Here is an 18437-nt window from a genome sequence, read left to right on the forward strand (position 1 = left end):
GACTGAAGACCACAACAACAACAACAACAACTGAAATACATTCTGTATGCTCCTCAGTCTGTGATCGGAGAACAGCAAGAGATGTTTTAAATTCTCATGTTTACGGCATACCAGAAAACAAACTAGTATTTTTTGTGACATACACTGAGCTTTGTGCTACCCCAGGCGTTCACAACTTTACCATTAATACGTTACTGTGGAGAACAGAAACGCCAGCGAACAATGTAACTACTGCTGACAGTGTCTGATATATCGTTTGTGTATAACGAGTACAGTAGAAGTACTAATACGCATCCTTTGGGCACAACCGAGGTTGCTTACGTTTCTGTTGACCTTCCGCCGTCCTGTGTAAAGTACTGCAGAACCCGCCAAGAACTAGTTGGTCAGGCTGCTTAGGCTTGTAGTCTTCGACGGTATTCTCATTTTTTAAAAAGTGAAGTAGTCTTATGAATACAATTTAGACAACTGGTGCAACTACATTATTGGCCACCGTGACACTTTTTTTTCAGCATACTGATTGTATATTCATTTTGTATATGGAAAATAGGAAGTAGAAGGTTTTCCGCCAGCGTCAACAAACAGGGAAAGGAGCTTGAATCTGACTGGGGTCATATAGAGAGTGGGGTAGGGCAGGAGTTTTCTTGATGTGTCTCAATGATTTGCCCCTGTGCGTGACAGATTGACTTAAAAATTACTCTGTTTGCAGACGACACAAGTGTTCTTGTGAAAGACACGGAACGTAATATGAGTGATGTAGCTAACAGGATAGTCAGAAACATCAGCACGTGGCTTTCTGAGAACAGTTTAACGCTTGACTGTGACAAAACACAATGCATACGCTTTTTGACACGGAACCCTTGTAAAAGCGAAATTTTTTTGTTTCTTCGTGGTCAAACAGTCAGTGAAGCTGACTAGTTCTAAGGTCTAAGGGTACACGGCAGGCGGTTTTGGAAGTATCACTTTCAAGATCTGGTACGAAAAGAGACTGCTCTTATCTTTACTATAATAATGATCTGCACTGTCTCTAAAGGCTGGTTCTCACTAGACCAGTTATGTACTCAAGTAGCAAGCGGTTTAGTAGCTCTAGTTGACTGCCGAGCTGCAAGTAAGCAAGCGCGCACTCACACGTGATTTAGTTGGCAGTCAAGTGTTGGCTGTTGTCGAGTGTACCTTGCAACTGATTCAGAGAGCAAAGGCTAACGAAGCTATGCACTGATGAGCCAAAATATTATGACCATCTGCTTGACAGCTTGCTTGTCCGTCTTTGGAGCGAAATACATCACTGATTCTGCGTATCAGGGATCCCACGGTTTGTTGGCAGCTTTATGGAGGTATATAGCATTAGATGTCTATGCACAGGTCATCTAATTCGCGTAAATAACGGGCCACTGATTTGCGCACGCTGTGATGGCGCCCAATAGTGACGTATATGGGTTCCATAGAATTTACATCAGGCAAATTTGGTCGCCGAGGCTCTCAAACTACTGTAGCACGGTTCTGGCTCCGAGACACGAGCAACTATACTGCTCAAAGATGACAGGGAAGATACCAAGCCTGAAGGGATGCGGGATTTTACAGCTGTCAGAGTGTCTTCGATTATTGACACAGGTCCCATACATGCGCAGAATGTCTCCAGTGGCATAAGACTGCTCTCACCAGCCTGCATCCGTGGCGCGCTGCACATTTCGAGCCGCCGTTCACCTCGATGACGGCGTTTGTGGAGACGACCATCGACCTAGGGTAGCAAAAATGTAAGTCACCCGAAGAGCCCCCATTGATCGACGGTCGAATCCCAATGGTCCTGTGCCCACTGCAATCGTAATTGACAATATCGTTGGGTCAACATGTGGACAGTAGGAGTGGTCTGCTGCGGAGCTCCATGTTCAACAATGTACGATGGACGGTGTTCTCCGAAACACTTGTGCGTGTGCCAGCATAATGCTCTTTCGGCAGAGATGTCACCGGTCACCATCTACACTGTGTGATCAACAGTATCCGGACACCCCCAAAAACATAAGTTTTTCATATTAGGTGCATTGTGCTGCCACGTACTGCCAGTTACTCCAATCAGCGACCTCAGTAGTCATTAGACATCGTGAGAGAGCAGAATGGGGAGCTCCGCGGGACTTCGAACGCGGTCAGGTGATTCGATGTCACTTCTGTCATACGTCTGTACGGGAGATTTCCACACTCCTAAACATCCCTAGGTGCCGGCCGTTGTGGCCGAGCGGTTCTAGGCGCTTCAGTCTGGAACCTCGCTACTGCTACGGTCGCAGGTTCGAATCCTGCCTCGGGCATGGATGTATGTGATGTCCTTAGGTTAGTTAGGTTTAAGTTGTTCTAAGTCTAGGGGACTGATGACCTCAGATGTTAAGTCCCATAGTGCTTAGAGCCATTTGAACCATTCCTAGGTCCACTGTTTCCGATGTGATAGTGAAGTCGAAACGTGAAGGGACACGTGCAGCGCAAAGGCGTACAGGTCGACCTCGTCTGGCAGAGACCGCCGAAAGTTGACGAGGGCCGTAATGTGCAATAGGCAGACATCCATTCAGACCATCACACAGGAATTCCAAACTGCATCAGGATCTACTGCAGGTACCATGACGGTGCGGCGGGAGGTGAGAAAATTTGGACTTCATTGTCGAGCGGCTGCTTATAAACCACACATCACGCCGGTAAATGCCAAACGACCTCGTTTGGTGTAAGGAGCGTAAACATTGGACGATTGAACAGTGGAAAAACGTTGTGTGTAGTGACGAATTACGGTACACAATGTGGCGATCTGATGCCAGGGTGTGGGCATGGCGAATGACCGGTGAAAGTCATCTGCCAGCGTGTGTAGTGCCAACAGTGAAATTCTGAGGCGTTGGTGTTACGGTGTAGTCGTGTTTTTCATGGAGGAGGCGTGCACCTCGTGTTGTTTGGCGTGACACTATCGCAGCACAGGCTTACATTGATGTTTGCACCTTGTTGCTTCCCACTGTTGAAGAGCAATTCGGGAATGGCGATTGCATCTTTCAGTACGATCGAGTACCTGTTCATAATGCACAGCCTGTGGCGGAGTGGTTACACGTCAATAACATCCCTGTAATGGACTGGCCTGCACAGAGTCCTCACCTGAATCCTATAGAACACCTGTGGGATGTTTTGGAACACCGACGTTGTGCCAGGCGGCACCAACCTACGTCGATACCGGTCCTCACTGCAGCACTCCGTGAAGAATGGGCTGCCATTCCCCAAGACACTTTCCGGCACCTGATTGAACGTACGCCTGCGAGAGTGGAAGCTGTCATCACGGCTAAGGGTGGGGCAATTCCAGTATTAGCGATGGAGGGCGCACGAACTTGTCATTTTCAGCCAGGTGTCCAGATACTTTTAATCACTTAGTGTGAACTACTTTACAGAGCAGACAAGCCTCCGAAGAGTCGAAGACATCCAACCATTTAGCGCATGGTGGCAGTCTCACTGTTCTTCTACTTCTTTCTGTAGATTCTCACGACAGTAGCCCGTGTACATTGGACCAGCTTCGCCGATTTCGAGATTCTCGTTCACAGGCTCTGCATAATAATAATGTGCCCTTTGTCGAAGTCGCCTATCCCAATGGATTTCGCTACCTGCAGCCCATATCTTCGCTAGAGTGGATCCCCCGTCCGTGGTCGCTTCGCTTACACACTTCTGTTACCGCATGACGTGCCCGCAACACCACCAGGCGGTGTACAGCGTCGCGGTGGGCGTGATCATAATTGCTTGGCTTATCAGTGTACACCTTGCAGCAGTGATTTTACTGGGAGAGGTGGAAGGATAGATTGAAACAGTATGGAAGAGAAAGAGAAGGCGAACCCATCGAAGTGGAGTGATATCTCCATTCTTGTTTTGCTTCGTGGTATTTTGTAATGTATGCAGCCGATAAATGTTGTTTGGGTTCTATGTGCTTTTGCACCTCCGGAACCAATATCATTGGCAGTGATCGTACCAGTAGTGCTACAAAGCATATGTTCTCCGAACACATCGAACTCGGTTTCTTCAGACGATACGTTTTCTTTAGGTCACAAATTTTTTGCTTCTTATTCCCATGGCTTGTTCCTGTTGGCAAAGTGGATAGTAGGCGAAATAACTTACGCATTTGTTGCGGTAAAAATATTAGAAGCCTCGGTAGGTTCGTCTGTATCGTCTTCGTTCGTCTGGAAACAATTGAAAAAGACGTTGCATGTTGTGAATACTGTCACATTATTGCACATTACTTCATGATTTCGGTATACAACTAAATATGGAAAGGATAGGTTAGAGTTTCAGACAGCACTAACGGCTTCCTAGTAACCACTGTAATACAAATGCCTTATGTCCTGCCCGTCCGGCCACAAAAAACGCATTTCTTTTCTAAACGCTTGGCCATCAGGAGCTCCCATTCCTGTCACTTACGTTTCTGACCAAGCCCTGCATATAGACAGTAAATCTGGACGAAATGGATGATGATGATTAGGCGCTATTGAGGATATCTTTCGGAAACAACGGAGCTCCAAGGATGCTGCGGAGCTATTGACGGGAAACACGTTGTCATTCGAGAAGCTTTTACTTCAGCTTTAAGCAAACGAGGAGTATCGTTCTTATGGGGGCTGTAAATCATAAGCACTGCTCTATTTACGTAGGCACTAGATTCAATGGGAGGGTAACTGATTGCGGTGTATTCGAAAACTGGAGATTATATAGTGCTCTTGCAAATGGTATCCTGTCATCAGATTGTTTTTTAGTTGGTGAAAATGCATTTCTCATAAAACGTAACCTACTTAAACCATTCCGGGGAAGTCAACTAACCATGAGGGAAAAGATTTCCAGTTATACACGGTAGAAGATATTTTCCGCTACAAAATGACGGTAGGAACACGTGTCCGGAAACGCAATTCAATGACGCTAAAAAGCGTCGAAGTTATAGTTGCCAGTGCCTATGTATTGGTTGATGCAAGGGGAGGGGACCAAACAACGACGTCGTCGGTCCCATCGGATTAGGAAAGGTATGGGAAAGGAAGTCGGCCGTGCCCTTTCAAAGGAACGATCCCGGCTTTTGCCTCAAGCGAGTTAAGGAAATCACGGAAAACCTAAATCAGGATGGCCGGACACGAATGCGAGTCCAGTGTGCTAACTGCGCCACCTCGCTCGGTATGTATGTATGTATGTATGTATGTATGTTTATAAAATGGTTCAAATGGCTCTGAGCACTATGGGACTTATCATCTGTGGTCATCAGTCCCCTAGAGCTTAGAACTACTTAAACCTAACTAACCTAAGGACATCACACACATCCATGCCCGAGGCAGGATTCGAACCTGCGACCGTAGCAGTTGCGCGGCTCCGGTCTGAGCGCCTAGAACCGCGAGACCACCGCGGCCGGCGTATATGTTTATACAGGGCGATCCCGTGGTGATGTTACAAACTGTCAGGGATAATGGAGAAGGGTAAATGTATCAATTTGAGGTAAGGGACACTGGTCCGGAAACGAACGAGTCGAAAGTTATAAGCGCAAAACCTTCTGGTACCTCTGACGGTGGAACACATGTACCGGTACTGTTGTAGCTAATATTATAGGGTGGATTACATTCAGAGCTCGTAGTAAAGGACCAAAACAAAAATAAGCCCAGTAAACATGGGCTCTAGAATGCATATCTTAAGATCTATGAGCATTTGTTCATCTTTTATACTGTGAAACTCATCTTCCCTACTTAACAAGTGCTCGTAGCTCTTAAGGTATGCGTTCTAGAGCCCATGTTTATTAGACATTTTTTACTTGTTTACGTCCATACAAACTCTTCTCCCAAAACGAGGAAAGCAAAACAAGTTTGCTGTAGAAGAGATACATAGGCGCCGGCGCCAGCAACTTCGACACTCTGTAGCGTCGTTGGATGACGTTTCCGGTCAAAGGTTCCTGTCTTCATTTTGTTCCTCAAGACACCTTCTACACCCCCTCGAAGTTCGCCGGCGTAATTTTTAAACATACTGTAGATTATGAAGAACTAGACGGGCTGTAGAAAAAGATTCTCGTAGCTAGTTTTCGAATATTTGAGAAGCCGATACGCTACGCACTAGAGGAAGTAATCAGCATTGTCAAAGCTTGTTACCCTCTGTGTAATTCAAATGGTTCAAATGGCTCTGAGCACTATGGGACTTAACGTCTGTGGTCATCAGTCCCCTAGAACTTAGAACTACTTAAACCTAACTAACCTAAGGACATCACACACATCCATGCCCGAGGCAGGATTCGAACCTGCGACCGTAGCAGTCGCACGGTTCCGGACTGAGCGCCTGAACCGCTAGACCACCGCGGTCGGCTCTCTGTGTAATTAGCTGAGACAAACTACATTTCAAACCAGACTCATAGAGGTTGCTGTGGACACCGTAAACATTCAAACAGGAACAATCGTTAAAATGTCAGTTTAAGGGACCAGACACAGCCCCGAAACTGTGCTTACTTTCACTTTGCTGTTCCGTGCAGTGTTAATTTTGAGGCAACTCATTACATGCATCAAGAATAATCTTAGGTCGGACACTGGCGGTCAATTTGATCTGCGAGGGGTCTGTTAAGAGTTCGTGTATACCGTTCTTCAGGTCTCTTGGAGTTCTAATTCTGCTTCTCCCATACGAATACTTTGTCATGAGGTTTGTGCTGACTGTATTCACTCATTCAGAAGAAACTGCAACATTCATTCCGTGAACGCTACACGAAAAGAAAAAGATTTGCACTTGGATAGCACTTCCTTCGGCATTGCACAGAAAGAGGTGCACTAATCAACAGATTTCATTTTCAAAGGCTTTCAGCAGACCTGAAAAAATTGAGTGACAAACTCCAAAGTATTCAAATACAAGATGAAAGGTTTTCTTGTATCACACTCCAATTTTGAACAGGAATTCTTCGCAGTAGCTGAGAAATTTTCTTTTTAATGTGTTCTTTATTCGTATATTCTCATCAAAAGTATTTCGTGATTTATGAATTTTTTAGTTTATAAATTTTCCGGTCAGCATTCTCTAAACTATGTAATCATTAGTTCCACGGCCAAGTAGCAGACGTTCGCATATTTAATTGCGCAGTGTATCGTGAAACTCCTTAAATTGTAGGATACTACTAAAAGACAATTGAAAATTGACATCGACAAATTGTAGATGCCACAAATAATATCTGTTGACAGTTTTCTGATATCAGTATATCCTAAATCTGCAAAAATAATGGTGACAAGGAGACACCATTTTGAGCTTTATTCCAAGTTTTTATCTTTCTTATCATAGTAAAATTAAAACTTACTTTGGGATTTCTGTAATAAACTGATCCATTTATAGTAGACAGAATAAGTTGGAAACAGCCAGATGTTTCTCTATAATTCGTAAAGTGGCAACTCATGCTCATTGTTCCTTTATACTTGCAGATGGCCTATTTTAATACTCTCCCTCCTAAAACGGTCTTAGCCGGCCGCCGTGATCTAGCGGTTCAGGCGCTCAGTCCGGAACCGCGGGACCGCTACGGTCGCAGGTTCGAATCCTGCCTCGGGCATGGATGTGTGTGTTGTCCTTAGGTTAGTTAGGTTTAAGTAGTTCTAAGTTCTAGGGGACTGATGACCACAGATGTTAAGTCCCATAGTGCTCAGAGCCATTTGAACCATTTGAAAACGGTCTTAGCCGGTCGCTGTGGCCGAGCGGTTCTGGGCGCTTCAGTCCGGAACCGCGCTGCTGCTACGGTCTCAGGTTCGAATCCTGCCTGGGGCATGGATGTGTGTGATGTCCTTAGGTTAGTTAGCTTTAAGTAGTTCTACGTCCAGGGGACTGATGTTAAGTCCCATAGTGCTTAGAGCCATTTGCACCAAAACGGTCTTATCCGTCTCCCTGGTGAAAATATAACGTTTAACTAATTCCTAAGGTGATGGGGACACAATCACTATAATAATAATAATAATAATAATAATAATAATAATAATTATTATTATTATTATTATTGTTATTATTATTATTGGTGCCATCACAAATGTGTAATGCTGTAAAGGTATTTCAAAGACTTATAATTAAAGTTGCTTAGTTTTACAACTTACATAATTAATATGATGTTTGGAATTGCGTGTTCGCTGTAAGTCGAGAAAAATCTCGTATGTTGATGGAACAAGCTGTTCTTAATGCTTCATCTAGATGTGACTCTATCAGGCTGGGTCGGCATTTATTCTTGATGATGCTCGTAAATGAGAATGTGACGTCGGAAAGGTATGTCGAGCCAAAATAAGAATAAGTTTTCAAAGCAACACTAACGGTAATGAGATATTTATTCCGCTCAACTAAGTCCAAAACTAGCTTGAAGCTGCAAAATATGAATTGAAAGATAAATGTTCTTGAAGATTCAGAATATCCATTTCTGAACCTTCAAAATTACAATTTCCGAAGATCTCTCATATCCTACCTCAAAGAGATTTCTTTTTTCATGCAGAAGACTGCAGAATCATTCCAGTGTTTTCGCCTTACTAAGCCACATTACGACGGGGTGAAAAATTATAAAATTGTGCCACTCTGCTCAAAAAGATATCTGAGCAATCAGTGACGTGTAGATGACGATTAGATGTAATTTACTACACGAGTTAAAAGTTTCATGAAACGGTCAAACTTCAAGCATAAAGCTTCCTGGTGGATTTGTACAGTGACAAGAAAGAAATTTCGGAAATGAACCATCTTTAACACAAAGAGCAAGAAACCCACTGTCCTTTCCAGTCATTGGAGGCGCCCCATCTGTTATAGCAACAAGTGTAGAGGATGGAAAGTTGCTATCTTTCGCAAATTTCAGAAATGCTTTAAATATATCTTCCCCGAGATACATTCATGGAGTGGCAACACTTTTGCAAATTGCTCCTTGACTGTAAAATCATGAAGACCAGAAAAACAACTCTAAAATATCGTATAAATGCCATTTCCTTCGTCAAACTGAAGCGAAAGATATTCACACGACTGCAGATTCCGGTACAACTGAGATTCTAAGTTTTTAAAAATCTGTTCAACACGTCTAGCAACAGTTTAGCGAACCAGTTGAAGTGCATTTACATGAGACATAATGCAGATTTATCTTTGTGACTATCCAACAAAGATTCCGCAGCAGTGCTTCTTGGTGGGCCATTGTCACGTTACTATTTTTGCTGAACTGGCTTTGCATGCAAACTGTAATGTCAGTTTAGATTTTAAGTCTCTAACTTTGTTTTCGTAATTCAGTATTAACACGAAAGTCTCTATTAATGTTTGTGCGATTTGTCAAAAAATGATATCCTACATTGTTTCTCGTGAAAAAACGCACACCACTGCCGCATGAAACAATACTGCTCCTCTCACTTGTAAACTGTCTTTGACTTTTGGTCATGTTGTATTAAGAACAATATCATACACAAAACACGTAGCTGAAAGTACACTTACAAACTCTCAAGTTATACTGTGTAGTGCCAAAGACATTGCACAGGAAGAAGTTGTGGGTGCACTCAACAGTGTTAAAATAAAGAGCTAACTTATTGGTTGTGGTAAAGCTTTGTTGGGATTAAAGTGACTCCGCCTCCAATTCCCAATAACTGAAGTCCACTGTTTGTTCAGGGAAATAGTGAGCACAGCTTCGAGAGCACAAAAGACAATTTTGTTCTGAAACTAGATTTAATATTAGAAGTCGTCGGAATAGAAATGTGCTTGTGTAGGGTGCCAGGAGGTATCAGAACATATCACGGGCACCATGACACGCGGGGGCACCGCGTTGGACAGCCCTGATTTACGTGATAATCCATTTTACAGAGTTCATATGTACTCCTCCTCCTTCAGCCACCGCACTGCCGTCTAGGAGCGAAGATGAGACTCCATTAGTATGAGGACGACAGCCAAGGGATCATAATAGCTACAACTGGGTGGGGCAGCATGTTGCAGAATGTATCCTTGTGTTAGATTGTTGTGACCGATAGAGAGGCGACAAGGGAATGTGGATTCATGGGCCCTGGATGGAGCGCTGGTTTGACGCTTGACATACCCAGTCAATTTTACTAGTACCATGAGTCTAAATTGGAATGTTTTAGGGCTCCTGCTATTAGGTAAGCGACTTGCTGACTACGCTGACATGGTACAGCGGGTGGAGGTGCCTGGTCGGGTGCAGGGGTGTACCTTCCGCCGCACGACAATTCGCAATGGCCTTCCAATCCCTCTCGGCTGAAGTTTAGTTTATCCTATTATCTTTTACCCCTTGGCTCTTCTGATCATTCATTCTTAACACCCATTATGTCTGCCCTGTTTTTAACCCCTGTTGTGGTTCAAAATGGTGTTGCCCATAATTCTATCGTATCCAGTATTGAGGAACCCGATGGCTATAGCCCCATAATCCATCCATCCACCAACACTCGTTCCACCCTGTTTCCCTACATCTCCCCAAAAGTTTGTGTCGTTATTGTTTTGTTTAGACTTACGTTCTAGCGCTATGTTTTCAGCAGCTTGTTAAGTTATCTTAGATAATCATTTAACGTTTATATTTATTAAAGTCCTTTCAGTTACAGTTGGTAAAATTTGTTACTGTCTTTGCTCCACGAATTTCTAAACATTGGCCAAATAATAATTCAGGACGATTTATTGTACATATTCCTTGATTTGATCGTCCAAATGTTGCATCAGTTTTAATTGCGAGTCCAAGCTCTGCTCAAAAATGTAATATACTTGGTGCTCTAGATAGAATTAGAATTTCTGTGATTAAAATTCTTGTGGGTATTATACCGCGTGATTGCTAAAAACTTACAACAATGAAATTTTAATCACTGTGACACCGGCCGCGGAAGCCTACACTCTTATATAGAATTTCTGTGTTTAAAGGTAGTATTGTTGTGTTTTCAGATCTAATAATCGGAATTCATCAATTTTAAATCTCTGAATTCGACAAAACAATACTGCTCCTTCCAATCTGTTGTATTAAGAATAACCGATCACACACAAGACACGTAACTGAACGTACACTTAGAAGCGTCTTGCATCTGCTAGGTCATCCGATATTTACAGTAGTCGTATTGATCAAAATGCAATGGAAATGAAAGTAGTAGTAGGTAGGGCTGTTAAGACAGTTTCAGTTAAGTGACCATAAAGTATACCTCGATTTGTGTAGAGTGTAGACAGTAACGGGGATATAACTAAGGGCCTACAACTATGGTATGATAATGAAAGAACAATAACTTCTCCATCATGTGATGATGAATGTGGTCATGTGGCCTTTAATAGCTCTCATAAAAAGCCAAACCTTTATTTGTAGAGAGGCCTAGAACTGACCCCATCTCCCGTATTAGAGCCTATACATTGATGGTGACGGTACTTCTCAAAAACTATGTTCTGCGGAATTTTTTTTTTTTTTTTTTTTACACTTCTAGTTCCGTAGGAGCAAATTTCCGTCATGGAACGTGTTAGTACATGAAATTAGAACATAAAAGAATGTCAGATAAAATAAAATGTTTATGAACCCAAAAAAGACGAGCCATAAGTTCAAGTAAACGCAATAAACAATATATCGTAGGAATCAGCTTAATTTTTCAGGGAACTCCTCGCCAGAATAGGAGTGACCCACGAGGAAACTCTTCAGTTCCGATTTGATAGCGCGTGCGTTACTACTAAGATTTTTGAATTCTTGTGAAATCATTGTTTCGTAATCATTCTGATGATATGCTTATGTTAGCTCTAAATATGATTGCCCTGTTTGTAATCATTCTGTCTCAAATAATAATAACGAATATGACAATACCAGTAATTGAATAGTAGATTCATTATTTATCAGACACTCTGCGCCGCGCAGAGTGGCTGCGCGGTTTGAGGCACCATGTCACGGATTGCGCGGCCCTTCCCGCCGGAAGTTCGACTCCTCCCTCGGGCATGGGCGTATGTGTTGTTCTTAGCATAAGTTAGTTTGAGTAGTTTGTAAGCTTAGGGACCGATGACCTCAGCAGTTTGGTCCATTAGGAATTCACACACACAGACACTCTGCAAGTGTCAGATGCTTTGTGTACCCTCTATCAGATGTAAGACATCTGACGTGCGGTGTTTTTTGATGTTGCAGCGCTGGAGCGGAAGATCAGCGTGCGCGCCAACCGGGACGAGCTGGTGCAGAAGGGCATCCTTCTGGCCGCCGACACGCCCTCGCCGCCCGCCTCCGCCCCCGCTGCCACGCCCATCTCCAGCCTCACGGGTAAGCTGACGATTGTTAAAGCAGCGGTTATTACCAGCAAAAAACTCACTCTCTGTTACTGTCAGTCGCCACAAAGGTTTACGTCCAATTAGAATAGGGCGGCAGAAGTACAGGGGCGGTTTGATAAGTTTGGTACAAAAAGCAAGAAAAAATGTTTGTTTAGTAAACAACTCAACTTACTTCTTAAAGTCGTCCCCTTGAGGTATATACACTTGGTCCAGCGGTCCTCCAGCTTCTTTATCCCGTCGGAAAAATAAGTTCAATCAAACTTTGCAAAATACTCGCTGACTGCAACTATCACTTCCTCATATGATGAAAATTTCTACGCAGCAAGTCACAGTTTCCGGTTAGGGGCCAGGAATAAGTCACGTGAAACTAAGTCTGGTGAGTAGGCTGGATAAGGAACCAATTCAAAGCCCGATTCATGCACTTTCGCCATTGTTATCGCTGATGGGTGGTGTGGCGCATTATCCTGGTCAAAGAAGACTGCGCGCCAAGCTTGATGTTTTTTCAGCCAACCAAAGTTTCAGACGACCCAGCAGTAAAGCATAATAGGATCTACTTATGATTCTGCCTTTTTCCAAATAGTGTGAGGATTATTCCTTGGAAATCCCAAGACACAGCGGCCACCACCTTACCAGTTGACAAAACGGTGTTTGCCTTCTTCGGTGCACTTTCACCAACCTTTGTCCACTGTTTTGATTGTCGTTTTGGCTCTGATGTGTTATGATGTATTCACGTTTCATCGACAGTCACAAATCGGGGCAGAAAGTATTGCAGATTACGATTAAACATTGCCAGACATTGTGTTGAAATGTTATGCCCGATTTGGTCGACTGTCAGCAATAGCGGCACTCACCCTACACACAGCTCCCTCATAGCCAATTCTTCGCGCAGGATATTATGCACTCGCTCATTTTATATGACTGCAGTCTGAGCAATCTCACGAATTTTTATTTATTACCATGGATTCTGTCAGGGGTTTCCTTTGTGGTGACCTCCATTGGACGGTCGAAGAGCACTTCTTATTTGGTGCTTGTCTGAGCACATTTAAATTCATTAATCGAAAAATAGATGGTTCTCATTGGTAGTGCACAGTTCGCGTGAACTTCATCCAACCATTCAAAAGAAAATGTTAAATAACAACACAAAACTCTTTTTTTTTCCCTTTTCAATCGCAGTCGACACACAGGCCAATTCAGACGGCTGTTAACAAAGAACTCTGTGCTGTATACTGTTGAAATTCCTTACGCGGTCCTGAAATAATCAAGCTTACCAACCGTGAAGGCACAACTGAAATGTTCCATTTTATCATGGAAATTTACCAGACTTACCAAGCCACCCTTGTATGAAGTAAATTTTGTTGTGTGTTAACGACCCACCCGCTTCGCACGGTAATACCAGGAGTCGATATGCTTACGACTTGCTCGGTACAGCTACAGTTTTGTTCACGAACCAATGTGTAGAGTTATGATTAAAATTCAGAGAACAACAATAGTTAATTGAATATCATCACTGTTAATATAAGATAATCGATGTAAGAAGTGCACGTCAGGCAAGTTCTCAGTAGGCATGGATTTTGTTGCATTTCGCCTCCAGTGGCAGGGGGCCGTACGGGCCCTGGAGATACTACACTGAATAGCACGTTGCAAGGCACCCCAGATATGCTCAATAACGTTCATGTCTGGAGAGTCTGGTGGCCAGCAGAAGTGTTTAAACTCAGAAGTGTGTCCCTGGGCCACCCTATGGCAATTCTGGACGTGTGGGGTATTGCAGTGTCCTGCTGGAATTGCCCAAGTCCGTTGGAATGCACAATGGACATCAATGGGTGCAGGTGATCAGACAGGATGCTTACGTACGTGTCATCTGTCAGAGTCGTATCTAGACATATCAGGGGTCCCATATCACCCCAAATGCACACGCCCCACACCATTACAGAATCTCCACCAGCTTGAACAGTCCCCTGCTGACATGCAGATCCATGGATTCATGAGGTTGTCTCCATAGCCGTACACGACCATCTGCTCGGTACAATTTGAAACGAGACTCGTCCGACCAGGCAACATGTTTCCAGTCATCAACAGTCCAGTGACGGTGTTGTCGGTGTTTTCAGAGGCGTAAAGTTTTGTGTCGTGCAGTCATCAAGGGTACAGGCCGAGTGGTTCTAGGCGCTACAGTCTGGAACCGCGCGACCGCTACGGTCGCAGGTTCCAATCTTGCCTCGAGCATGGATGTGTGTGATGTCCTTAGGTTAGTTAGGTTTAAGTAGTTCTGAGTTCTAGGGGACTGATGACCTCAGAAGTTAAGTCCCACAGTGCTCAGTGCCATTTGAACCCTCATCAAGGGTACACGAGTTAGCCTTCGGCTCTGAAAGCCCGCATCGATGATGTTTCGTTGAATGGTTCGCCTCTGACACTGCCAGCATTGAAGTCTGCAGCAATTTGCAGAGGGGTTGCGCTTCTGTGACGTTGAACGATTTTCTTCAGTCGCCGTTGGTCTCGTTCTTGCTGGGTCTTTACCAGGCCTCGGCGACCTCGGAGATTTGTTGTTTTACCGGATTCCTGATATTCGCGGTACACTCGTGAAATGGTCTTATGGGAAAATCCCACTTCATCGCTTCCTCGGAGTTGCTGTGTCCCATCGCCCATGCGCCGACTATAAGACCACGTTCAAACTCACTTAAATCTTGATAACCTGCCTGCTACAGCAGCCGTAACCGATCTAACAACTGCGCCAGACACTTGTCTTATACAGGCGTTGGCGACCGCAACGCCGTATTCTGCCTCTTTGCTTATCTCTGTACTTGAATTCGCATCATATACCAGTTTTTTTAGGGCTGCAATATATAAGGCCGGCAGGCCAGCGCGGGCTACCGCTACCGGGAGGCCTGCACGTTTACACAGACGCATACCCGCGCCGATCTCCGGCTGGCCGTAGCTCGCGCCGGCCTGGCGCTGCGCTCGCTCAACACTATCTGAACTACGAAGGTGTTGACTCAGGCTGCTGCAATGCCACTCTGGTGAGAGCCGCATTTTCTGTGATACGTTGTCTCGCATTTCCCTCCAGACCTCTCAAGAATACCAATGAATCTGTTCCTATCAGCTTAATATTCCGGCATGTCCAGCATCGCAGTTCTTTCAGGAAGTCGGTGGTCGCTTGCCCTGGCCTCTTGACAGCGGCAACTCACGCCGGGCTGGTGCGGCAGTTGTACGGCCAAGCGCTAATCTCCTGTGCCCTCAGACATTCCTCATGAATCAGTGTACCTGTTAGTGGAAGTCGTACCAAAATCCCTACAGTAACTCCCGAGAGAAACCAGAACATACAGACAGCAACTATCGCGGGGTACCTTAATTTATGTATGTACGGAGTTGTGTGAGAAAAGTAGCGAGACTGACAACACTGCGGCTGTGTATACCGGTGTGTTTATCCCATCCAGATGCTCAGTTCGAGTTTTAGCCCCTGTGCAGCCATCAGGTGACTTTTGAGAGCGCCATCAGTGAAGTTGTGTTTTTGTTGTGTGCAACGAAAACGGAACAGTGAATTCAGAGAAACATTATGCCGTCAAATTCTGTGTTAAACTCGGTGAATCTGCGAATGTGTATCTTTCAAAAGTTGAAACAGGCCTAAAGGGAACATTCTTATCAAGAGGATGAGTTTTTCGCTGGCACATATCATTTTTGGAAGGCTGCAACACATTGAAGATGAACCTCGCTGAACAATGTTGATTTGCGTTTTTGACGGTAGGAGTATCGTGTATAAGAAATGGGTTCCTCCAGGACAAATTATCAACCAAGTGTTTTACAGAGATGTCGTTGAGCGGCTCAGGGAAAGGGAGAATCGAGGGAGATCGGACATTCCACACAAGCGGACGCTACATCATGACAACGTCCCGTGTTACACGGCCACTTCCATCACGGAATTTTTGACCTCAAGAGGCATTCCTGTTTTTCCACAGCCCCCCCCCCCCCCCCCCCCCCTATTCACCTCATATGAGTCCTTGCGACTTTTTTTCTTTTCCCGAAATTGAAAAATGTCTTAAAAGGACGTTATTTTGTGACTCTGGAAAACATTCAAAGGAATGTGACCGACATGTTAAAGGACGTACCAGTTGAAGCCTTTCAGCGCTACTACAGAGACTGGGAACGAATTCGACGGTGTATAGCTGCTATGAATGGGACAATATTGTTGTCTGGGAAAAATAAAATAATTGGCAAATGAGTCTCGAAATTGCCAGCTACATCTGGCCTGTGTAAGAGGTGTGTGAGTGAAGTTATGAGACCGAGTTTTTATCAGCCTCATTACTTTCCTCACACACCTCGTAAACAAGATAGATGTATCCGGTATTGTCGAGACATAATACCGTTACGAAGTAGTAATTACTTAGGTTGCTGATTATCATTACATATAAATGCTTTTTTGAAATATGTTTTGGACCCTCCTCGGAGTGCCATTGTCAACACAAATCACAGTTCACCCTATCTGAAAAACAAAGTCACACCGTTTGTTTCCCTTCTGATACAAGATGATTGCACTACACAGTTAGAAAATGTCCAAATTTATAGTTGGTCTGAACTCGTGTGAGCAGTGTGACAAGTTGTTAAATGGACGCATATCATCTCCATTCAGCTCATATCACAATTTAATTTTACAGTCGAACTTGCCTGGGGTGCACTGCTTACATCGATTATCTTATATTAACAGTGATGATATTCAATTAACTATTGTTCTCTGAATTTTAATCATAACTCTACACATTGGTTCGTGAACAAAACTGTAGCTGTACCAAGCAACTCGTAAGCGTATCGACTCTTAGTACTACCGTGCGAAGCGGGTGGGTCGTTAACACAGACAAAATTTACTCCATACAAGGGTGGTTTGGTAAGTCTGGTAAATTTCCATGATAAAATGGAACATTTCAGTGGAACTAATTGATGTCGGAGACGTATGGTTGCCGCACAAATGACGCCATATGTTGGCTCGCCAATATGTCTGCCAACGTGGGACGGGAAAAGAAAACTATGTTTTCATTTTTGATATCTTGTATGCTTTGAAAATTACTCTGCAATTCTGCAGACATCTATCGTGGTACATCCCTTTTTTCTGCCATTTAGCCTTTGGACATGTGCAGTTGGGGAATCAAGTAGTTGTTCACAACGCTTTCAACAATGTAGTCTTAAAAGCACGAATTACCCATCTGGCTCGTTCGTGAGCATGTCACTCTTCACACAGCATATTGATTTTTATCAGATGGATGGTGTATAATAAAACTACCTAAAATTACTCAGTTCATTGCATTGTTTCATGCGACGAAAGAATTACTACATTGTCATCCCCAAATTATAGATGATACAAGAAAGACCTGTTGAAACCTTTCAAAATCTCATCAAGCCTGAACAAAACTGTGATGGTGAGACGGAGTGGAGTCATCATTTTGACGTTTTTTTTCAGTTATAAACTTTGATCAATTACGTCGAAGTCTGATTACAGATGTAGCGCTTCCATAATAAATTTATACATTTACATTCGACAGAATTCGTTGAAAACGGAGTAAGAAATTTTCCTGTGAGTCACGAAGTGGCAACTCGAGCTTACTGCTTCTTCATGCAGCCTCGTGTATCACTTACAGGTGTCCTATTTTACCACTCTCTTTGCTAAACCCAGATTATTCTTCTCCCTTGTGAAAATCTAGTTGTATCCCATATCCCATATAGCAGACAGTATATGCGACACCATAATCCATTTTTTGGAAAGCATACGTACTTCCCGGAACTCAAACCTTAGTGCGCCATCACAGGATAACGAGACACACACATGCCAATGGAATTTTTACAGTGCACAAAAGTATACTTGGTTCTGTAGCATTGCTTATTCTCACAAACTTGGAAGTGCTATTCACGGTTGTTGCTAGAAACTAACTGGGATAACTTATTTATGGACTATTACCAAATGAGGAGCGTTTTTTTCGAAACTCGATGAACACAAAGCAATAAATTTGTGAGCAAACGCGTTTATATCATATCGAAATACTAATTACATAAACGAGGTAATGTAACATTTACACTGCTTTTGCAAACGCGATTACGATTTTGTGTTGGACTTTTCTAAAATTTTCATTGTTCATGTCAGAATAGACAAGGGTCAAAGTTATTTCAAAAGTAGATAAATGTACCACAGTATAACACGTTAGTATTATACTTTTCCATAAATGTTTGGTAAGCAGAAGCGCAAAATAGCAACAGATGCT

The 18437-nt window shown here is 43.6% G+C and overlaps 1 protein-coding gene across 1 annotated transcript in view; it reads left to right on the forward strand.

The window, feature by feature from the left end:
• LOC126422701 (phosphatase and actin regulator 4-like) overlaps window positions 1-12290 on the forward strand; it is a 424446-nt gene extending 412156 nt beyond the window's left edge. The window contains exons 3-4 of the mRNA XM_050087245.1: window positions 12065-12193; window positions 12286-12290. Coding sequence (XP_049943202.1) covers window positions 12065-12193; window positions 12286-12290 — 134 coding nt within the window. The remainder of the gene's footprint in view (window positions 1-12064; window positions 12194-12285) is intronic.
• The last annotated feature ends 6147 nt before the right edge of the window (window positions 12291-18437 follow it).

This window comes from Schistocerca serialis, chromosome 1, assembly GCF_023864345.2.
Source record: "Schistocerca serialis cubense isolate TAMUIC-IGC-003099 chromosome 1, iqSchSeri2.2, whole genome shotgun sequence".
In the NCBI taxonomy this organism is placed as follows: Eukaryota; Metazoa; Arthropoda; class Insecta; order Orthoptera; family Acrididae; genus Schistocerca; species Schistocerca serialis.